The sequence below is a fragment of the Hylobates moloch genome, unplaced genomic scaffold, assembly GCF_009828535.3.
Source record: "Hylobates moloch isolate HMO894 unplaced genomic scaffold, HMol_V3 SCAFFOLD_2, whole genome shotgun sequence".
Taxonomy (NCBI): Eukaryota; Metazoa; Chordata; class Mammalia; order Primates; family Hylobatidae; genus Hylobates; species Hylobates moloch.
Genome location: NW_026652277.1, coordinates 148,082,645 through 148,109,899, shown reverse-complemented (window position 1 = coordinate 148,109,899; position 27,255 = coordinate 148,082,645). Strand labels below are relative to the sequence as shown.

The following is a 27,255-nucleotide window of genomic DNA, read 5'->3' as shown; positions in this document are numbered from 1 at the left end:
TTAACTCCCACTTATGAGTGAGAACGTGCAGTGTTTGGTTTTCTGTTCCTGTGTTAGTTTGCTGAGAATGATGGTTTCCAGCTTCATCCATGTCCCTGAAAAGGACATGAACTCATCCTTTTTTATGGCTGCATAGTATTCCATGGTGTATATGTGCCACATTTTCTTTTTTTAATTATTATTATTATACTTTAGGTTTTAGGGTACATGTGCACAGTGTGCAGGTTTGTTACATATGTATCCATGTGCCATGTTGTTTTGATGCACCCATTAACTCGTCATTTAGCATTAGGTATATCTCCTAATGCTGTCCCTCCCCCCTCCCTCGACCCCACAACAGTCCCTGGAGTGTGATGTTCCCCTTCCTGTGTCCATGAGTTCTCATTGTTCAATTCCCACCTATGAGTGAGAACATGTGTTTGGTTTTTTGTCCTTGCGATAGTTTACTGAGAATGATGTTTTCCAGTTTTATCCATGTCCCTACAAAGGACATGAACTCATCATTTTTTATGGCTGCATAGTATTCCATGGTGTATATGTGCCACATTTTCTTAATCCAGTCTATCATTGTTGGACATTTGGGTTGGTTCCAACTCTTTGCTATTGTAATAGTGCCGCAATAAACATACGTGTGCATGTGTCTTTACAGCAGCATGATTTACAGTCCTTTGGGTATATACCCAGTAATGGGATGGCTGGGTCAAATGGTATTTCTAGTTCTAGATCCCTGAGGAATCGCCACACTGACTTCCACAATGGTTGAACTAGTTTACAGTCCCACCAACAGTGTAAAAGTGTTCCTTTTTCTCCACATCCTCTCCAGCACCTGTTGTTTCCTGACTTTTTAATGATGGTCATTCTAACTGGTGTGAGATGGTATCTCATTGTGGTTGTGATTTGCATTTCTCTGATGGCCAGTGATGATGAGCATTTTTTCATGTGTTTTTTGGCTGCATAAATGTCTTCTTTAGTTATCTGTGGTGAATTTAAGAGCTAAATATGGGGCTGGGCGCAGTGGCTCATGCCTGTAATCCCAGCACTTTGGGAGGCCGAGGTGGGTGGATCACCTGAGGTAGGAGTTCGAGACCAGCCTGGTCAACATGGTGAAACCACATCTCTACTAAAAATACAAAAAATTAGCTTGGTGTGTTGGTGGGCTCCTGTAATCCCAGTTACTCAGGAGGCTGAGGCAGGAGAATTGCTTAAACCTGGGAAGAGGAGGTTGCAGTGAGCTGAGATCGCGCCATTGTACTCCAGCCTGGGCGACAAGAGCAAAACTCTGTCTCAAAAAAAAAAAAAAAAAAAAAAAAAAAAAAGCTAAATTTGAACTGCTAAACAAGTAACTCAAAATTTGTCTTTAGTAAATTGTCAAGAGCTACTATAATATCCATTGTGATACAAACTTGTGCTAAACAATGTTTTTCTTTTTACTTATATTGCTATTGTTTCTTTGAAGATTATACAGATGGAAACATGTATTTAAGCCTGAAAGCTTCACAGCTGATGGATGCCGGGTCTTCTGGCTCTACCATCCACGCCTCCCACTGCTCTGCTCTCCTGCAAGTCCTGCCCTCATGCTTTGAGAAGTAATCTGCTACAAAGAGACAGGGACAGGCAGTAGATCTTCATCTGAGGGCATCAAGAACCCTGGACCTTTAAAGTTAGAAAGAACTTGATAGTTTCTGTTCTTACTCATCTCACTTCACGGGTGAGTAATTCAAAGCCATGACATTAAGAAAGTAATTGAAATGGAGGGATTAAGTGATTGGCTCAAGGCTACATAGCCAGGGTGGCAATGTCATTAAGGGCATATTGCACTCTTCTCACCTACTCTAGACTAAGAACCCTTACTCACCTCTCCACACCCCAAGTTACGGGCTGAATTGTGTCCCCCTGAAATTCATATGCTGAAGTCCCAAACCCCTGCCCCTCAGAATACCCATATTTGGAGATTTAAAAAGGCAATTAAGATGATTAAGATTAAACAAGGCATCTAGAGTGCAGTTCTAATCTAATATGGCAGGTGTATTTTCGAAATAATTTTCAATATTCATAAAAGCCTAAAGGAAATGCACAAAATATGGTCTAACTAGAATTCCAGGTTTCATTGCTTTTAGGTAGAATTATACCAATGTGGTGACACCAGCTATCTCATATGAATCTGAAACTTTAATTAATCTATGTCTTTCATTAATTTAAAATGAGAAAATTATTTATAATTTAACAAAGTTGATTTGCTTGATAAGTAAAAAACTCAGGCTTTTTGATGAAGACAAGGTTGAGCAGGAACCACTACTTTAAGCCCCCAATTCCTTTATTTGGATCATCTAAGACCCATGCTGTTTAATCCTCTTCAAATTTCTAGAGCTCTTTCAGGGATGAACTGAACAAATTATATGGCTTCAGTCATCTGTCACATCAGGGGTGTTGAGAGCCACTGTTTTCAAATCTGAGTACCGCTGACATTTGCTGTATTTGGTTATTTTCCTGAGAGTCAACGAAACTTTAAGTAAGTGAAAACGATCCCAAGATAACAAAATTTAAAAACAGTCTAATTAAATAGGTGGATAAACCTAGCTGTTTAACCAAATAGAAGCAAAATTTAAAAGCCAAGGTACTCAGTACATGTACTAGGGTATCAAGTGCCCTCAGTAGAATATATCTGAAAGTGTGAAAAACAGTACTTTAAGCAGAAATGTACATTTTATTTAAAAAGCAACAGCAAAGGTGTGAAGAACACAAACTTCTATTAATAACAGAAGTTTATTAAATGCTTTATAGTAAAATATTGAGCCCACTCCATTACAATACACAGGCTTAATGTTCTAACAAATAAAACTGCCTCAATGGAGGGAAGTTTGTGATGCAAACTCAAGGTGGAATTTTGGGGAGCAACAGAAACAAATGTATCATACTTCTGCTCTTCCACAACTGCAATACTGATGTTCAGAAATGTTTAGGTATTGGGAGAAACCTTTTGAATTTCCTGAGTATTTTATTAAACAATTCTTACAATTATGTTACCTTAAAGGAAAACATGAAAATTTTCTGATGAAAACATCCATTTTAATATTTATTATCTTCAGTAACTAAGAAACACAATCCTAAACAACATGTATTATACCGTAAGAAAGTCTTTGGAGTTATCATAAGGCTTTCCAGCACAAGGTAAACTTCAAGGCAATTTATCAAGAACTAAATTTTTTTGAACTACCGCGATAGTGGCATATGAAGGTAAAAAGAAATGTCAAGGTTAGCTGATTGTTTTCCAAATACCAGGATCTAAAGAATACTGGGGGAAAATAGAATGTGGGAATGAGGTGCTATTGGAAGGTAACAGATGGCTAAAAAAAGGTACCGAGACTAGTTAGTTAGCATTAACTAGTATATAATGTATCTTCATTCATTAGTCAACACTGTCTTCATGTATATAATTATTTCAGGATAGCATTTCTACAAATTATATTGGTTCATTTATTTTATCAAGTCAGCTTGCAAATAAATTTTGATTCTGAATATCTAAAGTTACAGCAACTATAATTAATTGCATTTTGATGTTTATCCCTAAGTTTATCTGGCACTGTCAGCCATGGCTCTTGAATATGTTGTTTCTTGATATAATATCACTAAAAACAGAAGTGATATTGAAAAAAATACTACCTATCTAAAACTCAAGATTCACAATGAACTTAACCAATTAACATTATTGAGCTCACATTGAAACTAGATCTTTTTCATTTTAAATAATTTAACCAAATCCTACAATTATTCAGAAAATCACATCCTAAGGTTTGCACTCATAGTCATCTATAATACGTACTGAGTATTGGGACTGAATTTGTACTCCTGGGCCACACTTTGGTACCCTATGTTTTCCATACTGGACACTTCATTTTATGAATAGGGCAATCAAAGAACTTAAAAGTAAAGAAAATAAGCTTTAATTTGGATGCAAGTATTTTGATTCATATTAATAAAAGATCATGCTTTCAAAGGAAGAGAAAAATAAAATCATATGTGATAACATAGAGTACTGCACTCACAAGTAACCCAAACATACAACCATCTTCATTACAGAAGCAGCCAATTCTAATACACTATAAACCACTTGATTAAAAAGGCTTACAGCCAATACTTTAAGAAGGAAACACCAGTGAAAATCGTTTTAAAATATAAACCCTTGTAAAATGATTGATATATTCTTTTAACATTAAAACCTTGTTTCAGAAGTTCCCCGCTTTAGGTTGTTACTCAAAAACTCATCATGTTCAAAACTCAAATTATTGTGAGATCTTGAAATCATAAGAAGCTTCTCCTTATTGGTAAAGTCTTTTTTGATGGCAACTTGGGGCACAAGCAACCTATCCATCGGGTCCTCTTTGTTCTCTAGTTTCATATATCCCTTGCTGTTGTTCCGATCCAACCTAGGCCAACTTGGATGTTTCCGTTGTTCTGCCTGAACAGTTAGAGTGGAGGGACCCCGGTCTAAGTCTAAGGACTTTGAGTGTGACGAGAGCAAATGCAAGGATGTATTGGACCCAAACTGTCTTCTGGCAGCCCCAGGAGACAAGAGCTGTCCAGCCCCAGGTCCAAGAGCCATAGATGACTTGTACTGACTCGACAACGACTCCCCGATGGAATTATTCCTTGGTAGCACTGTGCTGACGGGCTGGAAGGATTCACTGTTGTTGGGCAAAGGAACCACAAGGGAATCCATTGACAAATTCCTTGACCTACTTTTGAGGTTGTCAGCATCTTCAGTGATGTTATCTATACTGGGCTCATCAATAACACAGTTATTAAGTTTGATCACAGGCAATGTAAAAGCACTGATGGACGATGATACAATTGACTTGGTTTCACATTTCTTAGAGCTGCTGATCTTATCATCAGTTGTCTTGGAAGGAGGTGGATAGAGGCCAAAGACAGACGCAGAGCTGTCAGAGAGCAAAGGGGGCATAAGATGCCCAGAACTCTTACTTTCATTTAACATAAGTTCATCCTCCTCTACGGAGCTGTCCATTCTAAAACTGCTCCGAAAACCCGAGAAAGAGGCGATTGTATGTGCTGCCAATCTCGAGGCACAGGAGCTCCCATTCTGTTTTACTTCTGTTTCTCCCATCAAACCAGTGTACATGCCATTCATTTGCCTTTGCTCCTTGATTCTTAGCGTGTGAATGTCAATGACTGTGGAATAGATATCCCTCATGTGTATGATTTTGGTCTCTTTGTCACGGTTTTCATGAAGAATGGCATTAGCACAAATGAAAATGAAAATGCCAATCCCCATGGTGAATGGGCCAAGCATTTTCATCTTATCAGAATGCAAATGCTGCTCAAAGAAGCGAACCACCACACCGCCTTCATTCCGAATGACCTGAGTTTCATTTGTTGACAGTGTTGTTTCAGCATCAATAAAATGTTCTTTTTGGGGCCAATATCCAAGAACGGCCATGGCAATTCCTATAATGGAGATGAGCACTCCTAAAATAAGAAAAAAACCAGATGGGGAATAAAGCCGGATTTTGCCACGAACAACCACAACATCTGCCCGGGGCCGGCGCCTGATGGGCTTCTTCTCTTGGGTAGCAGGAGACGGGCTGAGGTTGACATGCTGCTGTGATCTGGCAGAGTCTTGCCTTTTCAAGGCAGCCAGGCCAGTTATCACTCCACCAGTTGCTATCATAGCTTGGCCTTTTATTCTGAAGAAAAAAAAAAAAAGGAAAAAGATGATGTAAATATGTTCCTGGGGTATGAGCATCAATTCAATTAAACAACTGTTTACACAGAATTTTTGTTGCTGTTGCAGTTTCATGTGATTAAATGGGGCAGAATATTTTTTTAATTGACATAGTTTGGGTACAAATTTTATTTATTGACTAATGTAAATTTCCAGAGTTTTCCTTTTTGGCTAAGTAAATATTTCTATTATTTTTTCAGTTACATTTCTGTTATTGATGAAATGTGAGCTCAAGGAATATTTAAATAATGTTATCACTTATTAACAGTCCCCTGGCCACAAGACTGATGCTCACTCTTTCTCTCTCTTCTCTCTCTCTCTCTCTCTCACACACACACACACACACACACACACACAGTTATCTGTGCTGTTTTAAATCATTGGACAAATCGAGGATACTTAATAGGTCAAAATCAAACACTCCAGACTGACAAAGAGGATACATTCCAGCAATTCATGGTTCTAAGATCTCTCTTGTGAAAGTCGTCAATGAATTCTTAGCTGCCAAATTTAATTTCCCCCTCAATTTTCATCTTCCTTGCCTCTCTGCTTCCATGGATATTACTGCCCCTCCTTTCTCCACACTCTGTCTTCCCCAGTCTTTTATGATGTTAAGTTCTCCTACATCTACTCTGACCTCACTGACTATTTCAACAGACTCACCTAAAAGTAGAACTTCTCCCTAGAGTCTTGTCCTTGGCCATCTTCTCTTCCATACTGTCCCTTGGCATTCATATCTGTTCCTACATCTTCACTATTTCCTTGATGCTAATGAGTCCCAAGTCTATATTTCAGGTCATATCCTAAGTTTCAATTTCACACTTTCCACTGCCCATTAGGGAACATACACACATTCATGTACTGCTAGTAAAGCTGAACTTACTTACCTTCTAGCACACACCAGCTGCACCACTTGACTTGTCTGACTTTTTTAGCAGGGTCAGTTCTCAGATTTGGCTCTTTACAGTTATTTTTAACTCCTCCCTTTCTTCTTCCTCTTCCAATCAGGTTCTAAATCCTAGAAATTTCCAATATACGATGTCCTTTAATTCCACCCCTCTGTTCTAATCCTACTCTTCCCAGCCTTGTACAGATCTTATTAACTTTTACTAGACCATATGATAACCCCCTAACTGGTCTTCCAAACAATTTCTCTTCCTTTACAATCAAGATTAGTGCAGATCAATCATCTCTGAAGTTGTTTAAAGAGCAGAATAATGATAAAATACTCTCCACTACCTACCAAAGTTTTAGCTGAAATTCTAGACCCATTGACTTTGTCTGTAACTCTTCTCTTTAATTTGCATAAAAATAAAACCTAACAAATGTTCTGTATTTCTCATTCATATTCCATTTTGTACCATTTCTGAGATTTTGTTAACGTTTCAGCTGTCCACAATCTACCCACTCCCCACTGCCCTGCCCTGTTCTTCACACACCCACATCTGGCTAGGCATCAAAGCTCATATTCCACTTTCTTTATAAAGCCTTCTCTAGCTGACCCACTGCACCCTATGCAAGCATTAACTCCTTAAAGCATTTTATAATAGCAAGTTTTCTATGGCACTTGTAATATTATAGTATCACAGTTCTTCTACTTCTTATGATCAAACATCAAATTTAATTCATATTTTTATTAGCAGAAACATTCACTGTAATACCTTGCACATGGCTAGTGTTCAAGAAATATTTGCTAAAATGCTGAATGAAGGATAAATTTTCTTCTTGTGGTCTGTTGGATGACCACCATATTACTGTACTAACTTTCCTAGTTAAAAATATGAACGAACAAGATTAATATCCAAACAAAAAGCAACATTTTCTGAATGAGTAAAATATCTATCTTAATTCATAATAAATAGTTATCAAGCTACCATATCCAGCTGGTAGGAAACAAGAAGATATTTTAAGTTCCACAAGGTCTTTGGCAAATTTCAGAGAGAGTTTCTTCAGGGCATCAAATCTCATCTTGCAGCATTGAGCTCTCCTTTTGAATTTCTATTTATGATTTTTGAATTGTGTTTAAATAACAGGGTTGTGGTTGGTATCTACAGTTTTAACAAGCCAGTGAGTAAATCCAGCCTTCAGTGAAATTATAACTAGGATTAAAATAGTTTTATGTTGGAAGAACAAACTAAATTGTAATCTGTTGCTCTAGTCTATGAAATTTATCAAAGTGTACATAACTACAGATTAGAACCTTTCCCAAACCTTTGCTAAAATAAAGCTTAATGTCAACCTATGTTTTCTTGAAGCAAAAACCATTTCAAATGTTTGAATTAAATGCTTAGATTAGATAGCAGCCATCTAGCCCAGTTATTTCCATATGGCAGGCTTAAGGATTTAGTCTGAAATCCTTCTGAGTAGAATGGAAACAAGGGCAAAAGCCTTTCATTTAATTTAAAAGCAATAAAAGTGAATTACATTCCATACAGATTTCTAGTCCTCCCCCACTTTTTAAAACATTAGCACTACCATTTTCTGCTCAGGCGGCTGATAGAGGAAAGGAGGTTAGATGAGAAAAGATATTTTAAGAAAAATATATGAGGACAGAAAGGTGAAAAAGAGAGATGGATGACTGGGCTTGCATGTGAAGAAAGGTTAGACAGGAAGAAAAAGCAAGGGTAGCTTAAAAGTATGAAAATTGATAGAAACAAAAAGAGGCAAAAACTTCTAGAGTAGTTGACAAATAAAGAATATAATGGGTGGGGGAATCACATTTTCTTCAGCCATTCTACCCTGGTCAAGCCCAGACAGAGGAACCAAGACTCCCAAGGATTAGCAAAATCACATTTGGTGCCAATGTCCTTTAATTCTGTTTAAAGCAATTCAATACTGCAGAAGGCTCTATTATCACTCAGGGACCCAATGCAGACCCTGAGAGGAAAGCAAAGGTGAGCAAATTCAATCACTGTTTCAAACAGCTTGAAACCTAATGAAGGAGCAAACAGATCCACATAAAACAGAATGAGGTAACTCCTAGAATGAAAGTTTCCATTAGAGAAGGACCTTTCATTAGGCTTCGCACAGGAGATAGCACATAGATCACAGTCAAAAGTTAGGTTAGCAGCATTTCAAGCAAGGTCAAGTGAAAGAAAGCAGGCCACAAATAGGAACTTGGCCAGCACACAACTCAGTACTACAGGAGGTCAGCTAGGTAAGTAAGGCCGGAGAGAGAGGGACAGCCAAGTCTTGGGAGTTGGCAAATGCTATTCCTAAATGCTTGCAATTTACACACATCTGCCATGGAGTTGGAGTAAGACATAAATACTGCTGTTGTTATTTTAGAAAAAATCTGAACTCGTAGATGAAAGCAGGAATTAGGGACCAATACTGGAAAATGGCATGGGGATGCTAAAGGCAGTTGCACAATAAGGAGCCTAGTGAAGGCTGGGTGCAGTGGCTCACACCTGTAACTCCAGCGCTTTGGGAGGCCGAGGCTTTAGTGTCACTTGTGGCCAGCAGTTCAAGACCAGCACTGGCAACATAGCAAGACTCCATCTCTACAAAACATTTTTTTTAGCAAGTTAGCCAGGGATGGTGGCAGATGCCTGTAGTCTCAGCTACTCAGGAGGCTGAGGCAGGAGGATTAATTGAGCCCAGGAGCTGGAGGCTGCAGTGAGTTACGATCATGCCACTGTACTTCAGCTTGGGTGATAGAGCAAGAGCCTCTCTCTCTGAAAGAAAAAAAAAAGAGACAAAGAAAAAACAAAGCCTAGTGAAACTATAAAATCTAGAGTGAGTGAATCTACAGGCTCTGCATCTTCAAACTGTAATGCCAATTGGTACAAAGTGTTCAGTATATGCAAAAACAGCCTAAATCTACCTTTTTTTTGGTCAATGCTGCAAAGCTACATGCCCTCCATCCTACACTTTTATGACTGTTTGGTTTTTTTTTTGTAAGTTTTTCTAAGGCATGGGAAATGTAAGAATCCTGTTAACTAGTCTCCTCATTGTAACAGGCCATACTTTTCTAAGTTTCAACAATAATAGTAATAACAACCCATACTGCTTAGGGTCAGGCACTGTTCTAAGTGCTTTAGTACAAAAACATTTGTTCTCACAATAATTCTGGAGGAGTAATAATTGTAATATCTATTTTTCAGGTTACTGAGGCTAAGAGAGCTTAGGTAACTTACCTAGAGTCACACAGCTAGGAGGTTACCCCAGAGCCTCCCATTTGAGATGGGGAGTGGCCTCCAGATTTGCTTTCATTTGAGGTTTTCTTTTTTCTTATTTTGATTCCTGTTTCCATAATACCAAATGCTAAAGAATGCTGCTCTGCCTTTAAAACTAGGCCTGTGGACCAATCAACTCCCATTTTTCAAATCTCAGTGATTGCCTGTGAAAAGCCATGGGGAGTACACAAGTTTGAAGGCCTCACCTTGGGTGAGTATCTGGCCTCTTGCACCTGTCCATACCCCTTCAGTGTATGAAAATGCAGACTCAAAGGAGACCACTCTCTACCTCCACATCCTCCTCTTTGCTCTCCACCATGCCTGACAGGGCAGGGCCGGGACTTATCCCCTCAAAGATTCAAGTGAAGGATTTTACTACAGTGAATTTCATTTTGTTAACTTGGGAACAGAATTTCTGCTTATCAGTCTCTTTGGATCCTAAGCCTGGCTTCCAAAATCATGTTGTCCCTCTCAGTTTGTGTTCATTTGCAAATATTATAAATCTGACTTCCAAAGCTTCACCCAAGTGTTGGAAATTGAAGAAAGTATAGAGCAAAGAAAGCTCTGTGATATTCCACTAGAGACCTCTTTCTAGGTAGACACTGTTAATTTGTTTAGATATTCATGTAATTGCAATAAAAATGGACACCTGGCATTGAAGTAGACACTGGGCTCAAAATATGTTTCCTGGCCTGAGACTATATTGATCAGCAACGATCATTTTGATGACGTCATTTAACTGGTTATAAATAAATCTAACTAGAAGGCCAGCCACACTTAATGTTTCCATATTCTTCAAAAAGAGATCATGATTTTGTCAAAGGCCAAGTTAAAAGACAAATATGGGCTGGGTGTGATGGCTCACATCTGTAATCCTAGCAACTTTGGAAGGCCAAGGCAAGTGAATTGCTTAATCCCAGAATTCAAGACCATCCTGGGCAACATATTAAGACCTTGTCTCTTAATTTAAAGAAAAAAAAAAAGACAAATATGTATATACTCTGCAGACAACCAAAAATACAAAATTAGTTTGGGCTAACTTTTGGCTACATATTGATCTTTTTTTTTTTTTTTCATTCCCAGTGCTCATAAACCAGCCACAATTTTGCTAAGCAATAGACATCAAGATTACCAGCTTGAAATTCACAAAACACACCTTCTTTACTTTGCAAACTAGGATACTGTTGGGCTATCTCCAGGCCTTTCCCATCTTACATAAAACTGAGATTCACCATGGGTCTTGGAGATCATCTGTAGAAAATCTTATTTTCCACCTTTCTCACTACAGAGAGATGTACTCTTGCCTGCACTCAAGCCCACTGTCTGCTTGCCTCTCTTGGGTTCACTTCCCTTTGAACCATTTGCCTTTGCAGACAAAAGCTCTTCTTGACGAGAAGATTTCTGCTTTGTGAGTCATGTGTAATACTACACCACATACCGTCCGTTCTAATCTTCAGGCTTACCTCTCCTATTTTTGTTCTCATACTAATCTTAAAAGCCTTATTGCTGTCCTTTACCCTTTTTACAAGCTTAAGCACATTCTGGTATTTGCTTTTTACGGCACTAATCCATACCAGTTTTTAGTATTCTCACACTCACAGAAGTTTATGCCTATATATTTACGTCTTCTAACCACACTGGCACACTATTCTGACCACACTGTGAGCCTATAATACATTAGACATGGTTCAATTATATTTGAGATAATGATAATTACACAGACTTCCAGAGCTGAGAGACCTTAGACATCTTTGGATCCAGACATTCCTTTTAGCCATCTAAAGGCCAGGAATGTTACTGAAGATCAAACACTCAATTAGCAGACAGAATAGAACTGGAATACAAGTTTTCAGACTCCCAGTCCAGTGTTCATTCTTGTTTATATACTCCCTTTTCTGTTGTTTTTTCATGCTGTCCCAGTGCCTTGGCAGAGTGCCTGGCATATACTAAATGCTCAGTGAGTATCTGTTGACTGTGAACTGAGTTGATGAAGGTTTGAGTATGGTTGAAATGTTCTAGGCACTAGGGACACAAAGTTAATAAAACTTTGTCCCTGATTTCAAGGAGTATGGAGTCCAGTAGGAAAACAGTAGAAATAAACATTTAAAATAAAATAATTGTTATGATGGAGCTACAGGAGCATTGGAGAATGCTCTTCCATACTATCTGAAGGAGTCAGGACAGGCTTCCAAGAAGTGGTGGCAGTTAACGAAGGCTTGGCACATAAATGAGGGTATGCCATGCAGATAGATTCTAATTCATCCTTGTTCCTGACTATTTCATAAGGGTCCCTGCCCTCTGATTTTTCATCATCTTCCCAGTTGAAGTGTGACTATTATTTTAAATATATTTGATACTGTCTTATTTATATGTTTGAATTTTTATCTTTATCTGGAAGTTTAAAAATTCACCAGAATGTGAGGCTGTCTGCCCAAAGGAAGTAAAAATTAATCTATGCCTTGAGTACCAAACAAAAACATTATATAAAAACCCCATGTGGTATCCACAAATGTGACAGATGGAAATATTTTCTGTTCAAGCTAGAACAATTTTATGACTTTCTTCCCAGTTGAGACATTTCAAACTTTTAGAATAGGATTTTTAATCTATATCTTTACCAGAATTGAAAAAAGAAAATTCATATGGGTGACTAAGAGTTCAATCACATAAAGTTTAAAAAGTAAAAATAGAATAAAAATCATTTTTGGCTGGGCATGGTGGCTCACGCCTGTAATCCCAAAACTTTGGGAGGCCGAGGCAGGCAGATCACCTGAGGTCAGGAGTTCAAGACCAGCCTGGCCAACACGGTGAAACCCTGTCTCTACTAAAGATACAAAAAATTAGTTGGGCGTGATGGTGGGCATCTGTAATCCCAGCTACTCGGGAGGCTGAGGCAGGAGAATCGCTTGAACCTGAGAGGTGGAGATTGCAGTGAGCCGAGATCTTGCCACTGCACTCCAGCATGGGCAACAAGAGCGAAACTCCGTCTCAAAAAAAAAAAATCATCTTTTAGCGTGTAGCATAATTGTTTTCCACGTGGACACTGGAATCAGAGAGACAGAGGCCCATGTCTTTGCTTCCTCATTTCATGGCCATGCAAGTGGCTTTTCTTATCTCAGTTCCTCCATCTATAAAATGGCAAAGCCTTCTTTGATATACAGTATATGGTGCACTTGAGGCAGAAGACCTAGCAGGCTTGAATCCCTACACAGCCCTTAATACTTAATAACCACATTTGAACAATGAATCAACCTCTTGGAGCCCCAGTTCCTTCATTTGTAAAATGGGTATAGTAACAGTACCTGTAGGATTGTTGTGAAGAGAGGATAATGAATGCAAAGCACAGTTCAGTTCTGGCAATTAAGGTCTAAGTGAGTGATATTAGTGGTATCAGCTGGGTCTGACTACAAGGAATTTTCAAAGTTATGTATATAATGCTTACTTTTGTGTTGATTATAAGAAGTTCTCAAACAATAGCTATTACTAACTCTTCATAGCTCACATTATTCTTTTACTGCTCTGCTAGACAAATTAAAAATACATTAAGTTAAGTAATTAATGATGACTTTCTGTCCATGGAGAGGTAGTTATGACTGCAAGTTTGTTCTGAGACTTGAGTCAAAAACTATCTGAATGGAATCTGTATGTTTTAGTGGCAAAAGCATTAACAATTTGAAAGTTAAAAAGAACAGTTGAATTTATGTAAGAGAGACAGTTGGGAGATATAGAAAAAATAAAGCATGCCTTTCTTTTAAATTCATTCTATTTCTTCAGATTTCGAGACTTGTCTTGTGACAAACATAAAAGCAATAAGAAAAACAAGGTAGGAAAACCTAAACCCGTTCATCTGATGTTTTTAGTTATCTTTGTGATGCAACTGGATCAAATGCATGAGTAATCTGATCAATTCTGCAAGGACTATTCTGTTTCCATTGGGACACTCAAGCATAAAACTAACTGAAAATGGAGAGGAATATGGTGCCTGGGCATATGGGGAGTAGAGAAGATGCCATAAGGGTGATAGAATGTGAAATCTGCAAAATGTTAATTCTGTGGCAAATTTAAGCTATGATTTTATGGACACATTCTGAAGATCTCTGCTGTTCTACCTTGGGGAGAATTATTTCTCAATATTCAGTATAGTTCTACATTCACTTGAATGCTGGAACTAAAAGGAAATACAAAATGTTTAGAAAATTTGCAAAATGATATTCAAGTCATTAAATGTAAAATATTACTTTATGGTCAAGTACATCTTGAGCCTGCAGAAAATGCTAGGAATAGAAACAAGACTGCCCTTGGAAATCTATACCTGTTCTGTTAGTAATGCCTTCAAAATCTGCCAGCCTGACAAACTGTAAAATATGGGCCCACACCAATTATAAGCTGTGTAACAATGACATAGAACAAGTGCTCTCCAAAGACTAAAAGCCAGAAGCCCGTAGAATACAGAAGTTTCCAGGAGGCCAAGTAACAGATCCATAATGAGCTCAGAAAACACCCTGCTGAGACCCTGCGGGAGGTATTTTCTGCAGGAACAGAAGAAATTAGAAGGCCATTTCCCTCAAAGTCGAAATATGCTTTCCGCCCCACATCCCAACTCCTCAAATCTGGACAAGCTCTTACACAATCACTGTCACACTCCCCATTCTCTGCATTTCTTGACAGGAAGGCGACTTGAAACTGGTGTAAAGAAACTATCACTAAAAATGTCACCAATTTACTAAGATGCAGGAAATTAGCCAAGATATTCCTGGATGAAGAACTGAAGCATTTAAAATCACAAATTGGACTTTTTACAGAGACTCCTCCACTGCTGGAAAACATATAGTAACTTCACTTACATGATAGTGGCTATGTTTTTGGAGACACCATTGAATAGTGAGACTCTAATAAATATTAATACCATTTCCAGGTGATTTTAAATACCTGTAAAATCCCACACACTGTTGGCTTTCCTACAGGGCAAGGGGGAAAGCTGGAAGACAACAGCAATTTCAATTCTAGTTGCTCCATGTACTATTAAATATCCTATATACATAAGTCTACACTTTCACAAGAAACACAGTCATGTCCATATTGTTAAGGCTACTAAAGGTCTTACATTCTTAACTTTTCTAAATAAGGAGCCATCTCTCACCAAGATAAAATCACCATCTAAACGAACAATGAGTTGTGCCATCTTTTAAGCTACAGACTAATATACTGTACATTAAATTTCTTAAGAAGTTTTCCAATTGATGGTAGCTCAATTAATAGTAAAGCATTCTTAAAATTCTATACAAACATTAGAAAATTGTTCAAATTACATCATTTCTGCTAGAGAATTTCACATATTTTTCATAAGTAAAATCTAAGTAGGATCATCCTTAAAGCAAGGCAGAAACAGGTGTGAAGGGAGACTTCCTCGGGAATGGCAAGACCAAACTTCCCATCACTCACAGAAAGAATGATCTATTCCACTTGTAAATGCAAAATTCTTTTAGCATTTAAGGGACATACAGGGGTTTTTCAGAGAAACTCCATGGAGGAAACCTTAATGGTAAATGTATTAGAAAAAAAAAAAAAAAAAGGAAGATGGTGGAGAAGCCTGTGACTATTTCTGGACTATTTCTGTTTTCATCTTTTTCCCTCTCTTCTCCTACTTGTGCAGGTGAGTGGCAGCAAGATGAATTGAAGAAAACATAGATTTTCAATTTTTAAAATGTATTTCTCAGTCTGTTTTTCTTTTATCTATTTCTCTTTGGAAACTACTTGCTATAGGCTGAATATGTCTCTCCAAAATTCCTATGTTGAAATCCTAGCCCCCAAGGTGGTGGTATTAGGAGAAAGAGCCTTTGGGGGTGATTAGATCCTGAGGGCAGAGTCCATGAATGGGATTAATATAAGTGGAATCCCAGAGAGCTCCCTTCCCCCTTCTACCATGTGAGGACACAGTAAGAAGACACTATCTATAAACCAGGTAGTGGGTCCACACTAGATACTGAATCTGCTGTTATCTTGGACTTCCCAGCTTTCAGAACTGTGATAAATAAGTTTCTGTTGTTTATAAGCCATCCAGTCTATGATATTTTTGTTATAGCAGCCAGAACAAAGTAGGACACTCCACATGCTCATGGTAAAAATCCAGCAGTAGAAAATGAAGAGGGAGTTGCTTCAGCCTCTGGTTCTCCTTCCCCAATGTAAGCATGGTGTTGGATTTCTTATAGCTATATCCAGAGAAGAATGTTTTCTCATTTGGTTTTCTAGAACAGATTTATATACGTTTTTCAATGTATTGAGGAAATCAGGTTTCTGGTTATAATATGTGTGAGAAGCATGTTTAATTTATATTTTTACCTTATTTGATTGTATCTTTTATCACACAGAAAATTTCAATTGTATATGGTTAAACCTATCAGTATGTTCATGGATGGTTTCAAGTCATCATTAAAAAGACCTTCTGCAATCTAAGATTATATTTAAAACATTCTCCCATGTTTCTTTCCAGTAATTTTATGGTTTAATTCCTTGCATTTAAATTTTTTGATGCATCTGGGATTTATTTTTGTGTAAGAATCAGGCAGGGATCTAACTATTGTTTACAGGTAAACAATCTCTCTTCCCTTGGTTTGAAATACTACCTACATTACATATCAATTTCATATATTTGTACTATATACCAAATCCAGTATGTATTTGGGTCAATATTAAGAGTTGTCATCCTGTGATTCTCTTGCCTCAGTCTCCTGAGTAGCTGGGATTACAGGCGCATGCCACCATGCCTGGTTAATTTTTGTATTTTTAGTAGAGATGGGGTTTCACCATGTTGGCCAGGCTGATCTCGAACTCCTGACCTCAGGTGATCCACCCACCTCGGCCTTCCAAAGTGCTGGGATTACAGGCATGAGCCACTGCTCCTGGCCTCATTATTTTTCTTTGTCAAAAGATTCTAGTCTGTTCTTACACATTTTATGTTGCACATGAACTTTATAATTTGATTTTTTTAATCCAGTTAGTAATTTTTATGGAATCATGCTAAATCTATACATAAATATAGGGAAAATTGGTGTTGTTACATTGCTGTAGCATTTTATCTAAAAATAAGTTTTATGCCATAGTTTTTTTTTTTTTTTTTAATATAGACCTTTCTCATTTCTTGTTACTTTTTATTTCCTGGGTATTTTGTCATTGAGTTTCTATTGTATATTGGTATACAGTACAAATGGTATTGTATATTTCTTTTACTCTCATTTCTATCTTCAAGTAGTTGTTTGAATGTAGGAAGGCTACTGATTTTTGTGCATTGATTTTGTACTAAACCACCTTACTAAACTTGCTGTTTAAGAAAAACAGTTTCCAGTTCATTCTCTCAGGTGTTCTAGAAATACAATTATATCATCTTGACATAGTATTGTTTGCCTTCCTTTTCCTAATTTTAAAACCTACAATTGCTATTTTCTAACTGTATCACTTAGTGCCTCCAGAGCAAAGGTAAACACAACTGGGATGAAGGTGTACATCCTGGTTTCGCTCCTGAATTTAATGGGCACACCTATTGTTTCACCACTGAAGTATCAATCAATCAGTGCCTGCTTTATTAAGAGTTTCACCTAGAATTCTAGAAGACAAAATTAATTGGTTCAGAGTGGCTGTCAGAGAGAAAGCTCTCTACTAGAGAGTAAAACAGAGAAAGTGAAATGAAGGGGCAGAGAAAGGGCAAAGAGAAGAAAAAAGGAAAAGGTGGAGGATAAAGTATAGGAAGAGAAGGAGAAAGTTGTATTGGGGAAGAAAATTATGGATTAATGACAATATTAAATATCTGAAAGCATGAATAAGAATTCCCATATACCTTTTTAAATGTCCTTACTTGTTAAAAACAATCTCTTCTTTGAAAAAACACATGTATCTAAGGACAGAAATTTTGTGCCTGGGATTTTTGAGATTGCTGAATTATCTACCGAATATATGAGCTGAAGGAAAAAATTGAGAAGAATGATTAATTGCCTAAGATGTCAGGAATATAACAAAAATCAGAAAGAATGCTTAGCAATAAAAATGAGTTCAAGGGAGGCCTAAGATAACAATAACAAGATAAAACCATGTTTGTAAAAACACCATACATACATACTACCACTTTCTACAAGGATAGTGTAATTTGGAATCATGCCTCAGATATTTTTAGCTTCAAGTATCTTCTACACTTTTTAATGGTTTGTTTCCTCTGCAATGTCCTGTTTGAGATAGCAAGCCAAGAGAAAAGTGGGTAGAAAACTTTGATAGTTGATTCACAGAAGAAAAAAACATAAATGTTCTGCTAACAAATGAAAAGAAGAATGGGCAAAGAAATGCAAACTAAGGTAATCTCAAAAGTGAAAATATTAACTTCACTTACTAATTGGCAAAAATGAAAAAAAAAAAAAGACAAAAAGATTGATTATGACCATTACTGGTGAGGTATAAGGGAAGAAGTTCTAATAACCTGTCAATGAGAGGACAAATTGGTACTTTTCTTGAGGGTAACATGAGAAAGACTTTCAAAAATTGAAATGTCCATTCCCTTTGCCACCCCCTGCCTGCTGACTGCCAATTTCCCTTCTATGAATTCTCCTTTCAAAAGATTTGCCCAAGAATACATGAAACTATGTATAAGGATATTCATTGCAGCACGATAGTAATGGCAACAACTTGGAATCCACTTAAATGCTCAGCAACAGAAAATTGGTTAAGTCAATCATGCCGCCTCCATATAATGGAATATTATACAGATATTTAAAAGGATTAATATACACTAAAATGAAAAATGTTCACATGATATTTCTGAGTTTTTACAACAGAAATAGATCCTGTTTATGGCAAACATACAGAATGTTGTTGGTGATATGTAACAGAACTCTCACTTATATGTAACTGTACTATTGACCTATGCAAGGAACAGGTACTGTTTTTATCTCATTTCCAATTTGGAACTCTAAGTACAGAGCAAAAAAAGGATGTTGAAGCCTGGAACGTAAAAGGCAAACCAATCTGGTACATATTAGAGTTACTAGGTGCGCTTGCTAATTTAAAACAGGTGGAGTGTAGCCTTTGAGGCAAAAATGAAGGACTGGAGCAACTAGAAAATAGCTAAAATCACAACCAGACTAAATGAGAAGTTCAGGAAAGAAAGACTTACTTATGACACATTATAATCTTGAAACACTGAAAACAATTCTACCCACTTGGACAACACCTGAATCTACTGGGTGTAAAGTAGAATAGAGGATGAATTTAGAATTGTTATCTGCCTTTACAAAGTTTATACTCAAGAATCTGTTTAAGGCTAATGCTGTGCATTGTAAAGCAAATGAGAAGTAAGCCTTAATCAGCATCGATGAACTTTCTCTGCACCTGGGTCATCCTGACTTATTGACAGCTTCCTCCTGGGCTCCAAAAGGGACATGGCTTTCTTTCTTTCCTTCCCCAAAGCTCAGTCCCCATTGTGTTTGTCTGCCTACCTTCATGCCAACTCATCAGTGATCTTTGCTTGCTCTAACCTTACAACTTTGATTCACAGATGGAAACGGCTTCTTTCTGAGAATATCCTGTGACTTCAGAATGATTACTCTCATAAAGCATGCAGCCACAGAGGCTGGACAGAGATCTTCAGCCTTGTGATGGAGGGAAACTGAGCTGGGGCTCCAGAAAGGATTCTTCTCCTTAACCTAATTTACGTTCATCTCCTCATAAAGATGATGAAGCAAGACTGAATTTTATTTAATTTTCATGCCTTGAAATTAAATCTCCATTCCACTCCCTCCGTTTATCCTGTTTCATCTTTTGTGTGCTGCACAGCCCTGTTTCTACAGAGACCATGAGTCATCCCAGTGGGCGAGGGTCTGTTTCATCAAGGCCTTAAGGCTGGAGCCGGTCGAGGCAGTGAGAGGCCACTGTCCCTGGCACTCAAGGGTTACGCCACTGGAGGCTTTTCCCTGTCTACTCTCAACCTACAGAAGGAATATTTACATTTGACTTTTCTTCAAAGCATTAGAATCCCTGGGGCTTATTTAAAATGAGTTTATGACAAGGGAGAGCAGTCCCCTACATTCAAGTTACTTCAATCGCAGTTTTCTTGATTTTTTTTCATCAAAATCAAATACTAATAGTGTTATGAGTTTTTGATATGTCTATGCTTTCTAAATAATTAGCATTTGTTTACATTTCTTGATCCTCAATGGTATCAGATCCACAGACAAACATAATTTACTGTAACACACTATTTTCTTTAGCTTTGCTGTACTTTCATGCAAAACCATAGATTTATTTGTAGTCTTTTGGAGATTAATGGAATGTTTGTTGGCTTATTCACATACTGGCTCACTTAATCCTCATAACAATCCTGAAAAGTAGTTATCAATATCCCCTTAGACAGATGAGCTAGGGTCCAAGAGGATAGGTAATTGGTATGTAAGTGGTTGTTTTAGCAGCTTTTCCAACTCAAGTTCTGACTATACAATCTTTGCAGCCACTATATTACTTCCAAACTGGCTGTGTCTTCAAAATGAAAATGCTGTAGAGAGTTGAAGTAATTGCTCAGTTTTCTCAGGCTTCAATATCCTTTGCTTTAATATATGTACGGGGTGTCTGGATTATTTTTGTATTACTTTTTGAGTGATAAAGAGGACTCTCCTTTCTTCCTAAATCTGAATAAGATAATGAAATCAAGTAATGAGGTAAATCAAATAGCATTCTTAATTCTTCCAGAACAATGTTGATAATTGGTTCAAATTTCTAGTTTAGTATAATTAGAAAGCAGACTCCAACTCAACTTTATTTAGTTCTGCTTATGTTGTTTTCAATCCAGACCAATTATAACTTCAAACTTCTATGCTCCTTTATCCAAGGGAACCATGACTTTTATCTTAAACTCTTGTGATGTTTAACATTGATTTCTGCAGAAATATTCAATAGATACTTGCTGAGCACTGCCATGAGTCATGACCAGAATCTGTCACTGAATCCAACATCGTCTGTGCTCTTACTGGGCTGAGGGTCTAGAATCAGGGAGACGAGCAAGTATTACTAGGCACAAGGATGGGACTATTCACGGGGCACAGAGAAAGGCCAGAAAAAGAACTCTGGGGATGGAGTAAGAGGGAGGGAGAGAGCAGGAGAGGTTTCACAAAGAAGGTGACCCTCAAGCTGTTTTCAAAGAAAGGAGGAGGAAAAGCAGAGAGGCAGAGAGGAATTCCCAGCCTGGAAAATCAAGGGAAGACAGCTACTAGCATAGCATGAATTGATTTGCATGCATTCAGACTGGCTGGGGTTTAGACTTAAGAAGCATAACCTTCTATCAGCAACTCCCAAGCAAAAGACAGAATTCACTGGTAACATCTCTAGGTTTTACTTGATGAAGATATCAGTCACCATCATGGCTCCCTCACCCATCCTTGGTGATCCTGGGATAGCAATTTCTTCCCATAATTTGAGGACTATCTACTGCTTAAAAGGTGATCTCAGGACTCATTTAAATTGAAATTAAATAAAGTTAACTAAGGTCTACAGCCTTACTTAGATCAAAGTAAATATTAGTTAAATGGTGACTTTTTAATAATGATTAACTCCAGAAAAAAAGAAAGAAAAAAGTTTTATCCTAAATCTTTCCCAAAAGAATTGCCAAGAAGTTTTAAATTATTCATCTGGAGACTTTGGGGGAAAGTATGAAAAATGAGAAGAAAGAGTGAAAATTAGAAATGAGAAGAGAACTAGCATTTATTGAGTCCTGATTTTAGTTTTTAGCAACTCAATATATATTATTGTATTTAGTTTCAGAAAAATGCAGGAGGAAAAATTGCTCCATTTCATTGAGGCTCAGAAAACGTCTGTAATTTGTTCAATGTCACACAGCTAGGAAGCAGAAGGAAAGCTTTCAAATTCAGATCTGTTTAGCTTAAAGATCACACAATTTCTCCTTCATAATACCACAAATTAACAGAAAAAGGATTAGGAGAAGGAAGCATAATTGAAAATTTTTGGAGAAAACAGATGAGAAAGAAAGAAGACTTTATGAATTTAGAATGCAGTTAGAAAAAGTATGCTAAAGAAAAAATTTTAAAAATATGTTATTTAAAGAAATCAAATGCGTCTCTGAATTGCATAGCACAGTGCCCTGCCTTTGATAACTTGCAACTGTTGGTGAGGACCAAATGAGTTCAACTTATAACCTTTATAGGAACTCACTTGTATGAAAAATTATCAAAACTGTATGTGAGAAGTATTCAAATACCTCAAAACAGAAGCAAAAACAAACACATACCACCTAATGTGTAAATCAAGCTCAAACATTCCAAATAGCACGTAATGGTGGCAACCTTTAATCTATTTAGTTTCTTATGTATCTTATTGTTTGGAGGCATAATTTCTGGTGTTTTTTCTCTTTATTGCTATAGATTGGACCATCTGTCTCCAAACCTAAGAGAATACCAAAAAATGACCCCTACCACCCCAAACTGACTGACGTTTTCAAACCTAAACAGGTTTAAAATTTCATTTTCTTCCTAAAGTATCACATGGAAATATTAATAAAAGGTTTTTTTATTAGCAACATCTGTATATATATTTTTCTCCCTTTCTGGGGGGGTAATTTGGCAACATGTACTTTTTTTCTTTCAATTATTTTAAAGCAATGACTTTCCAACTAATTAGGGTGTATTCAAATAAAGGAATTCTATGTAATCATTTAAAATGTAAGAAATCATTTAATGACAGGAAGAAATGTTCAGTAAATATGTTAAGTGAATATAAAGACAAGGTGGTAAGCGATCTCATTTATTTGAGACTTTTTCACACGTACACATGGCTGGAATAATAGATACCAAAATATACACAGCTGTCTATATTCAGCTGCTGACTCAGCAACACAAATGTCCCTGTGGTAACAAGAGGCACATGGAGAACAGATATACATAGAGAAAATACCCAGATAAGCCATCTGAAAAAGAGCTCACTCCATGGTCTAACTAAATATAATTTTAATTTTCCTCATCTATTAAGTATTACCCCAAATAGAAGGCCACTTAAAATACAGCCTTTCATTTCTTCAAAGTCACGTATATCTTTATTCTAAAAAGTCAAATTACTTTGTTGTTATGCCAAGTTCAATTTGAGAGCTACAACTATGAATTTCTAGCTTAGTCAACTAAATGATAAAATTCCATGTCAAAATTGTAGATACATTAATCTTATCTTCTACAAATACTTCTCTTTAATGATTTCAAAAATGCCAACTGGCTAATTAGCAAGATACCAGAAATATAGTAAGAACACTCATATAAGTTTTTTAAATATTTGGTTGAAAGGGTCCAAATGCCTTCACTATTTTGACCATATGCAACTTGCATTAAATGCTGAATGGGAAACCCTCTCTGAGGCCTTCGGGTACAAAACAGTTCCCATGTTTTGGAATTTGCAGTCCGTAACAATCAAAACAACATTCAGGAAGATACATAAAAGATACAAGTATTATGATATCCCGAGGAGAAATAATTAGGATCATTTCAACAGTTCAAAAGCAACATTAAAAACTACAATAAGGCTGTGTGTGGTGGCTTACGCCTGTAATCCTAGCACTTTGGGAGGCCGAGGCAGGTGGATCACTTCAGGTAGGGAGTTTGAGACCAGCCTGGCCAACATGGTGAAACCCCTCTCTAATAAAAATACAAAAACTGGCTGAGTGTGGTGGCATGCATTTGTAGTCTCAGCTGCTTGGGAGGCTGATGCAGGAGAATCACTTGAACCCAGGAGATGGAGGTTGCAGTGAGTCGATATTGCACCACTACCATCCAGCTTGGGCAACAGAGCGACACTCCATCTCAAAAAAAAATAAACTATAATGAGATACCTCCTCACACCTTTCAGGAAGGTTATTACCAAAAAGACAAAAGATAACAAGTGCTGGCAAGGATATGGAGAAAAGGGAACCCTTGTACACTGTTGGTAGGGATGTACATTAGTATAGCCATTATTAAAAAGTATGAAGTTTCCTCAAACAATCAAAAATAGGACTACCATACAATCCAGCAATCTCTCTTCTGTGTATTTATCAGTATGTTGAAGAGATATCTGCATTCCCATTTTCATTGCTGCATTATTCACAATAGCCAAGATATATAGAATCAACCTAAATGTCCAGTGACACATGAATAAAGAAAATGTGATAAACATGTATATATACATATATACACACACCCACACAATAAAACATTACTTAGCTTTTAAAAAGAAAGCAAGCTTCCCATTTGTGACAACATGAGTCAATCTGGAGGACATTATGTTAAGTGAAATAAGCCAGACAAAAAGAAAAATACTCTACGATCTCACTTATGTGGAATCTAAAAACATCAAGTTCATAGAAGCAGAGAGTAGAATGGTGGTGACCAGGGGTGAAGGGAGGAATGGGAGATGGTCAAAGGGTACAAAGTCTTAGTTATGTTAAGATGAGTAAGTTCTAGAGATGTAATGTACACCAAGGGACTATACATAGTTAAAAATACTATGTTGTATATTTAAAATTTGCTAAGAGTAGATCTAAAGTGTTCTTAACATGTACACACGCGCACACACACACACACAAAGGTAACTGTGAAGAAATGGATGGGTTAATTAGCTTGACTAATCAGTTTACCGTGTATATGTATATCAAAACATCATGCTATGCACCTTAAATACATACAATTTCAATTTAAAAAACAAATAAAAAAATCTAAGTAAAACCAGTACCTGAGAATAAACTAACATCCGCGAGTCTTGGGAAGTAAGGAGGTAATAAGAGAACAAGAAGAGTTCAGATGGAGTAACACTGCCCAAAATACGATCCTCGGGCCAGCAACACTGGTATAACCTGTGAGCTTGTCGGGAATGCAAATTCATGGTTCCACTTCTCCCTACTGAATCAGAAGCGCTGGACCAAGCGAGCCCAGCAAACTGGTTTCATAAGTCCTCCAGGTGATTCTGATTCCTGCTGAGGTTTGAGAGCCACTGAGCTCAAAGAATTTCTGGCACAGATGCAGCCTCTACTCAGAAGAAACAGAAGGGGAGGGGACTTTCTAAAACAAGAAAGATTCTTTTTGGAAGGTGGAAGGAGGTGGGGAAAGGAATGCTGTTACTAGAGAAACATGACTTGAGGCAGCAGTCTCCAGCATGTCCTCTAGGATCAGGGAGACTCCTTGGTGCTTGCCCAGTGGTCACAGCCTGGCCATGAAGGATGGAAGAAGAAATGAGTAGGAAGGGAAAGACAACAAGCGTGGGATTTCAGGGGGCCCTGCACTGAGAAAACGTTCCCTTGTGCTCTCCCTATGCCTAGAATTCCTTTAAATGGGACAACGTTTTTTGTTGTTCACTCAGTCTGTTCTTCACTTACTGTTACTTGAAGACATTGCTGGGAACTAAGGACCCAAGGCTGAAGAATGTTAGAATCTTTACTCCATTTACATTCTGGCTCACAGGCCAGAATGATATATTTAAGATGAAAGTGCCAACTGAAATCACATATTCCCGGAGGTCCATTGTTTAATTGCAATTTCCCAACTCCATGAAGTTAGGCATAGAGAGGTGACTTACTTTGGTCAGAAAAATGTGAGTGGAGAGATGTTCCTCTCTTCTCAGTGAAAAACTTTTAAGAGCTAGTGTGTGACATGACATGATTCCTTCCCCTTGCCATGGTGACCAACAACCTTCCAGATAGCAATGGGTCAATCAGCTCAAGTTCTCATGTAGGGATAATGTGGAAGAGGGACTGGCCAAATCACAACGGACATGAGTAAGTGAGAAATTCATCTTTGTTGTTTTAAATACTGATATTTAGGGGTTGTTTGTTACTGCACATAACCTATTCTGACTGATACAAGTAGGTATTAGTATTATTCCAATGTTATATATAAAGAAATAAAAGTGAGATTAAAACAACTTACTAAAATACAGAGAGGTGGTGCTATAGTCTGAATGTGTCCCCTCCACCAAAATTCAAATTCATATGTTGAAAGTTAATGACCAATGTGATAATGCTAAGAAGTGAGGCCTTTAGGAGGTGATTAGATCATGAGGGCTCCACTTTCATGGAGAGGATTAATGTCCTTATAAAAGAAGCTTCATACAGCCTTCATCCTTTTTGCTTTTCTACCTTCCACCATGTGTAGCACCACCTTCCACCATGTGTAGCACCACCTTCCACCACGTGTGGCACCATCTTGGAAGCTGAGAGCAGCTTTCACCAGACACTGAAACTGCTGGCCTTGATCTTGGAGTCTCCCAGCCTCCAGAGCTATGAAAAATAAATTTCTGTTGTTCATAAATTAGTCTGTGGTATTTTGTTATAGGAGCAAGAACAGACTAAGACAAGTGCTGTTACTGAGTAAATGTTTTCGGTTTAATTCCTGATGCTCTGGCATCAGGAGCCAAAGGAAATTCAATTACTTGATTCCACAAAGATTCCCTCTTGTAGCTCTAGTTCATACTTTGTCACATTGATATGTGTTTATATCACATGACTAATAACTGATCAGAAATTTCCCGCATCTAGACAAAAAATAATGCTGGAGAGGCTGCAGAGAAAAGGGAAGTCCTATACACTGTCAGCAAGAATGTAAATTAGTACATCCACTATGCGAAACAGTATGGACATTTCTCAAAAAAATAAAAATAAAAATACCATATGATCCAGCAATCCCACTACTGGTTATTGATCCAAAGGAAAAGAAATTAGTATATCAAAAAGATGCCTGTACTCCCATGTTTATTGCAGCACTATTCACAATAGCAAAGATATGGAATCAACCTAACTGTCCATCCACAGATGAATAGATAAGGAAAACATGGTATATACACACAATGGAATAGTATATGGCCTCAAAAAATAGTAAAACCATGTCATCTGCAGCAACATGAATGGGACTGGAGGTCATTATGTTAAGTGAAATAAGTCTGGCACAGAAAGACAAATATTGCATGCTATCACTCATATGTGGGAACCAAAAAATTGGATCTCACGGAGGTAGAGACTAGGATGGTGGATTCCAGAGGCTAGGAAGAGACTGAGGGGGAGTGGTGGTATGTAGAAGTGTTGGTTAATAGGTATAAACACACAGTTAGATAGAAGAAATAAGTTCTCATGTTCAATAGCAGAGTAGGGCAGCTATAGTTAACAACAATGTATTGTACATTTCAAAATAGCTAGAAGAGAGGACTCGATATGTTCCCAATACATACAAATGAGAAAAATTTGAGGTGATGGATACCCTAAATATTCTGAGTTGATCATTACACATTCTATGCATAACAAAATATCACATGTACCCCCAGAAATATGTAAAATATTATATATTA

General features: G+C 37.4%; 1 protein-coding gene and 1 long non-coding RNA gene across 4 annotated transcripts in view; one reads left to right on the top strand and one right to left on the bottom strand.

Moving 5' to 3' along the window:
* Positions 1-19,687, top strand: part of LOC131382882 (uncharacterized) — an 89,265-nt gene extending 69,578 nt beyond the window's left edge. Inside the window, exons 3-5 of one of the 2 annotated variants that reach the window (XR_009212501.1) lie at positions 1,457-1,708; positions 10,038-10,129; positions 19,454-19,687. This is a non-coding gene — a long non-coding RNA (uncharacterized LOC131382882). The remainder of the gene's footprint in view (positions 1-1,456; positions 1,709-10,037; positions 10,130-19,453) is intronic. The other variant, XR_009212500.1, reaches the window with a different exon arrangement.
* The window catches only part of TMEM200A (transmembrane protein 200A), an 82,239-nt gene continuing 57,721 nt past the window's right edge, over positions 2,738-27,255 (bottom strand). Inside the window, exons 5-6 of one of the 2 annotated variants that reach the window (XM_032158960.2) lie at positions 6,628-6,758; positions 2,738-5,702 (exon numbers count right to left, since the gene is read on the bottom strand). In XM_032158960.2, the coding sequence (XP_032014851.1) occupies positions 4,211-5,686 (1,476 nt within the window). In that variant the 5' untranslated portion in view covers positions 5,687-5,702; positions 6,628-6,758 and the 3' untranslated portion in view covers positions 2,738-4,210. The remainder of the gene's footprint in view (positions 5,703-6,627; positions 6,759-27,255) is intronic. The other variant, XM_058435553.1, reaches the window with a different exon arrangement.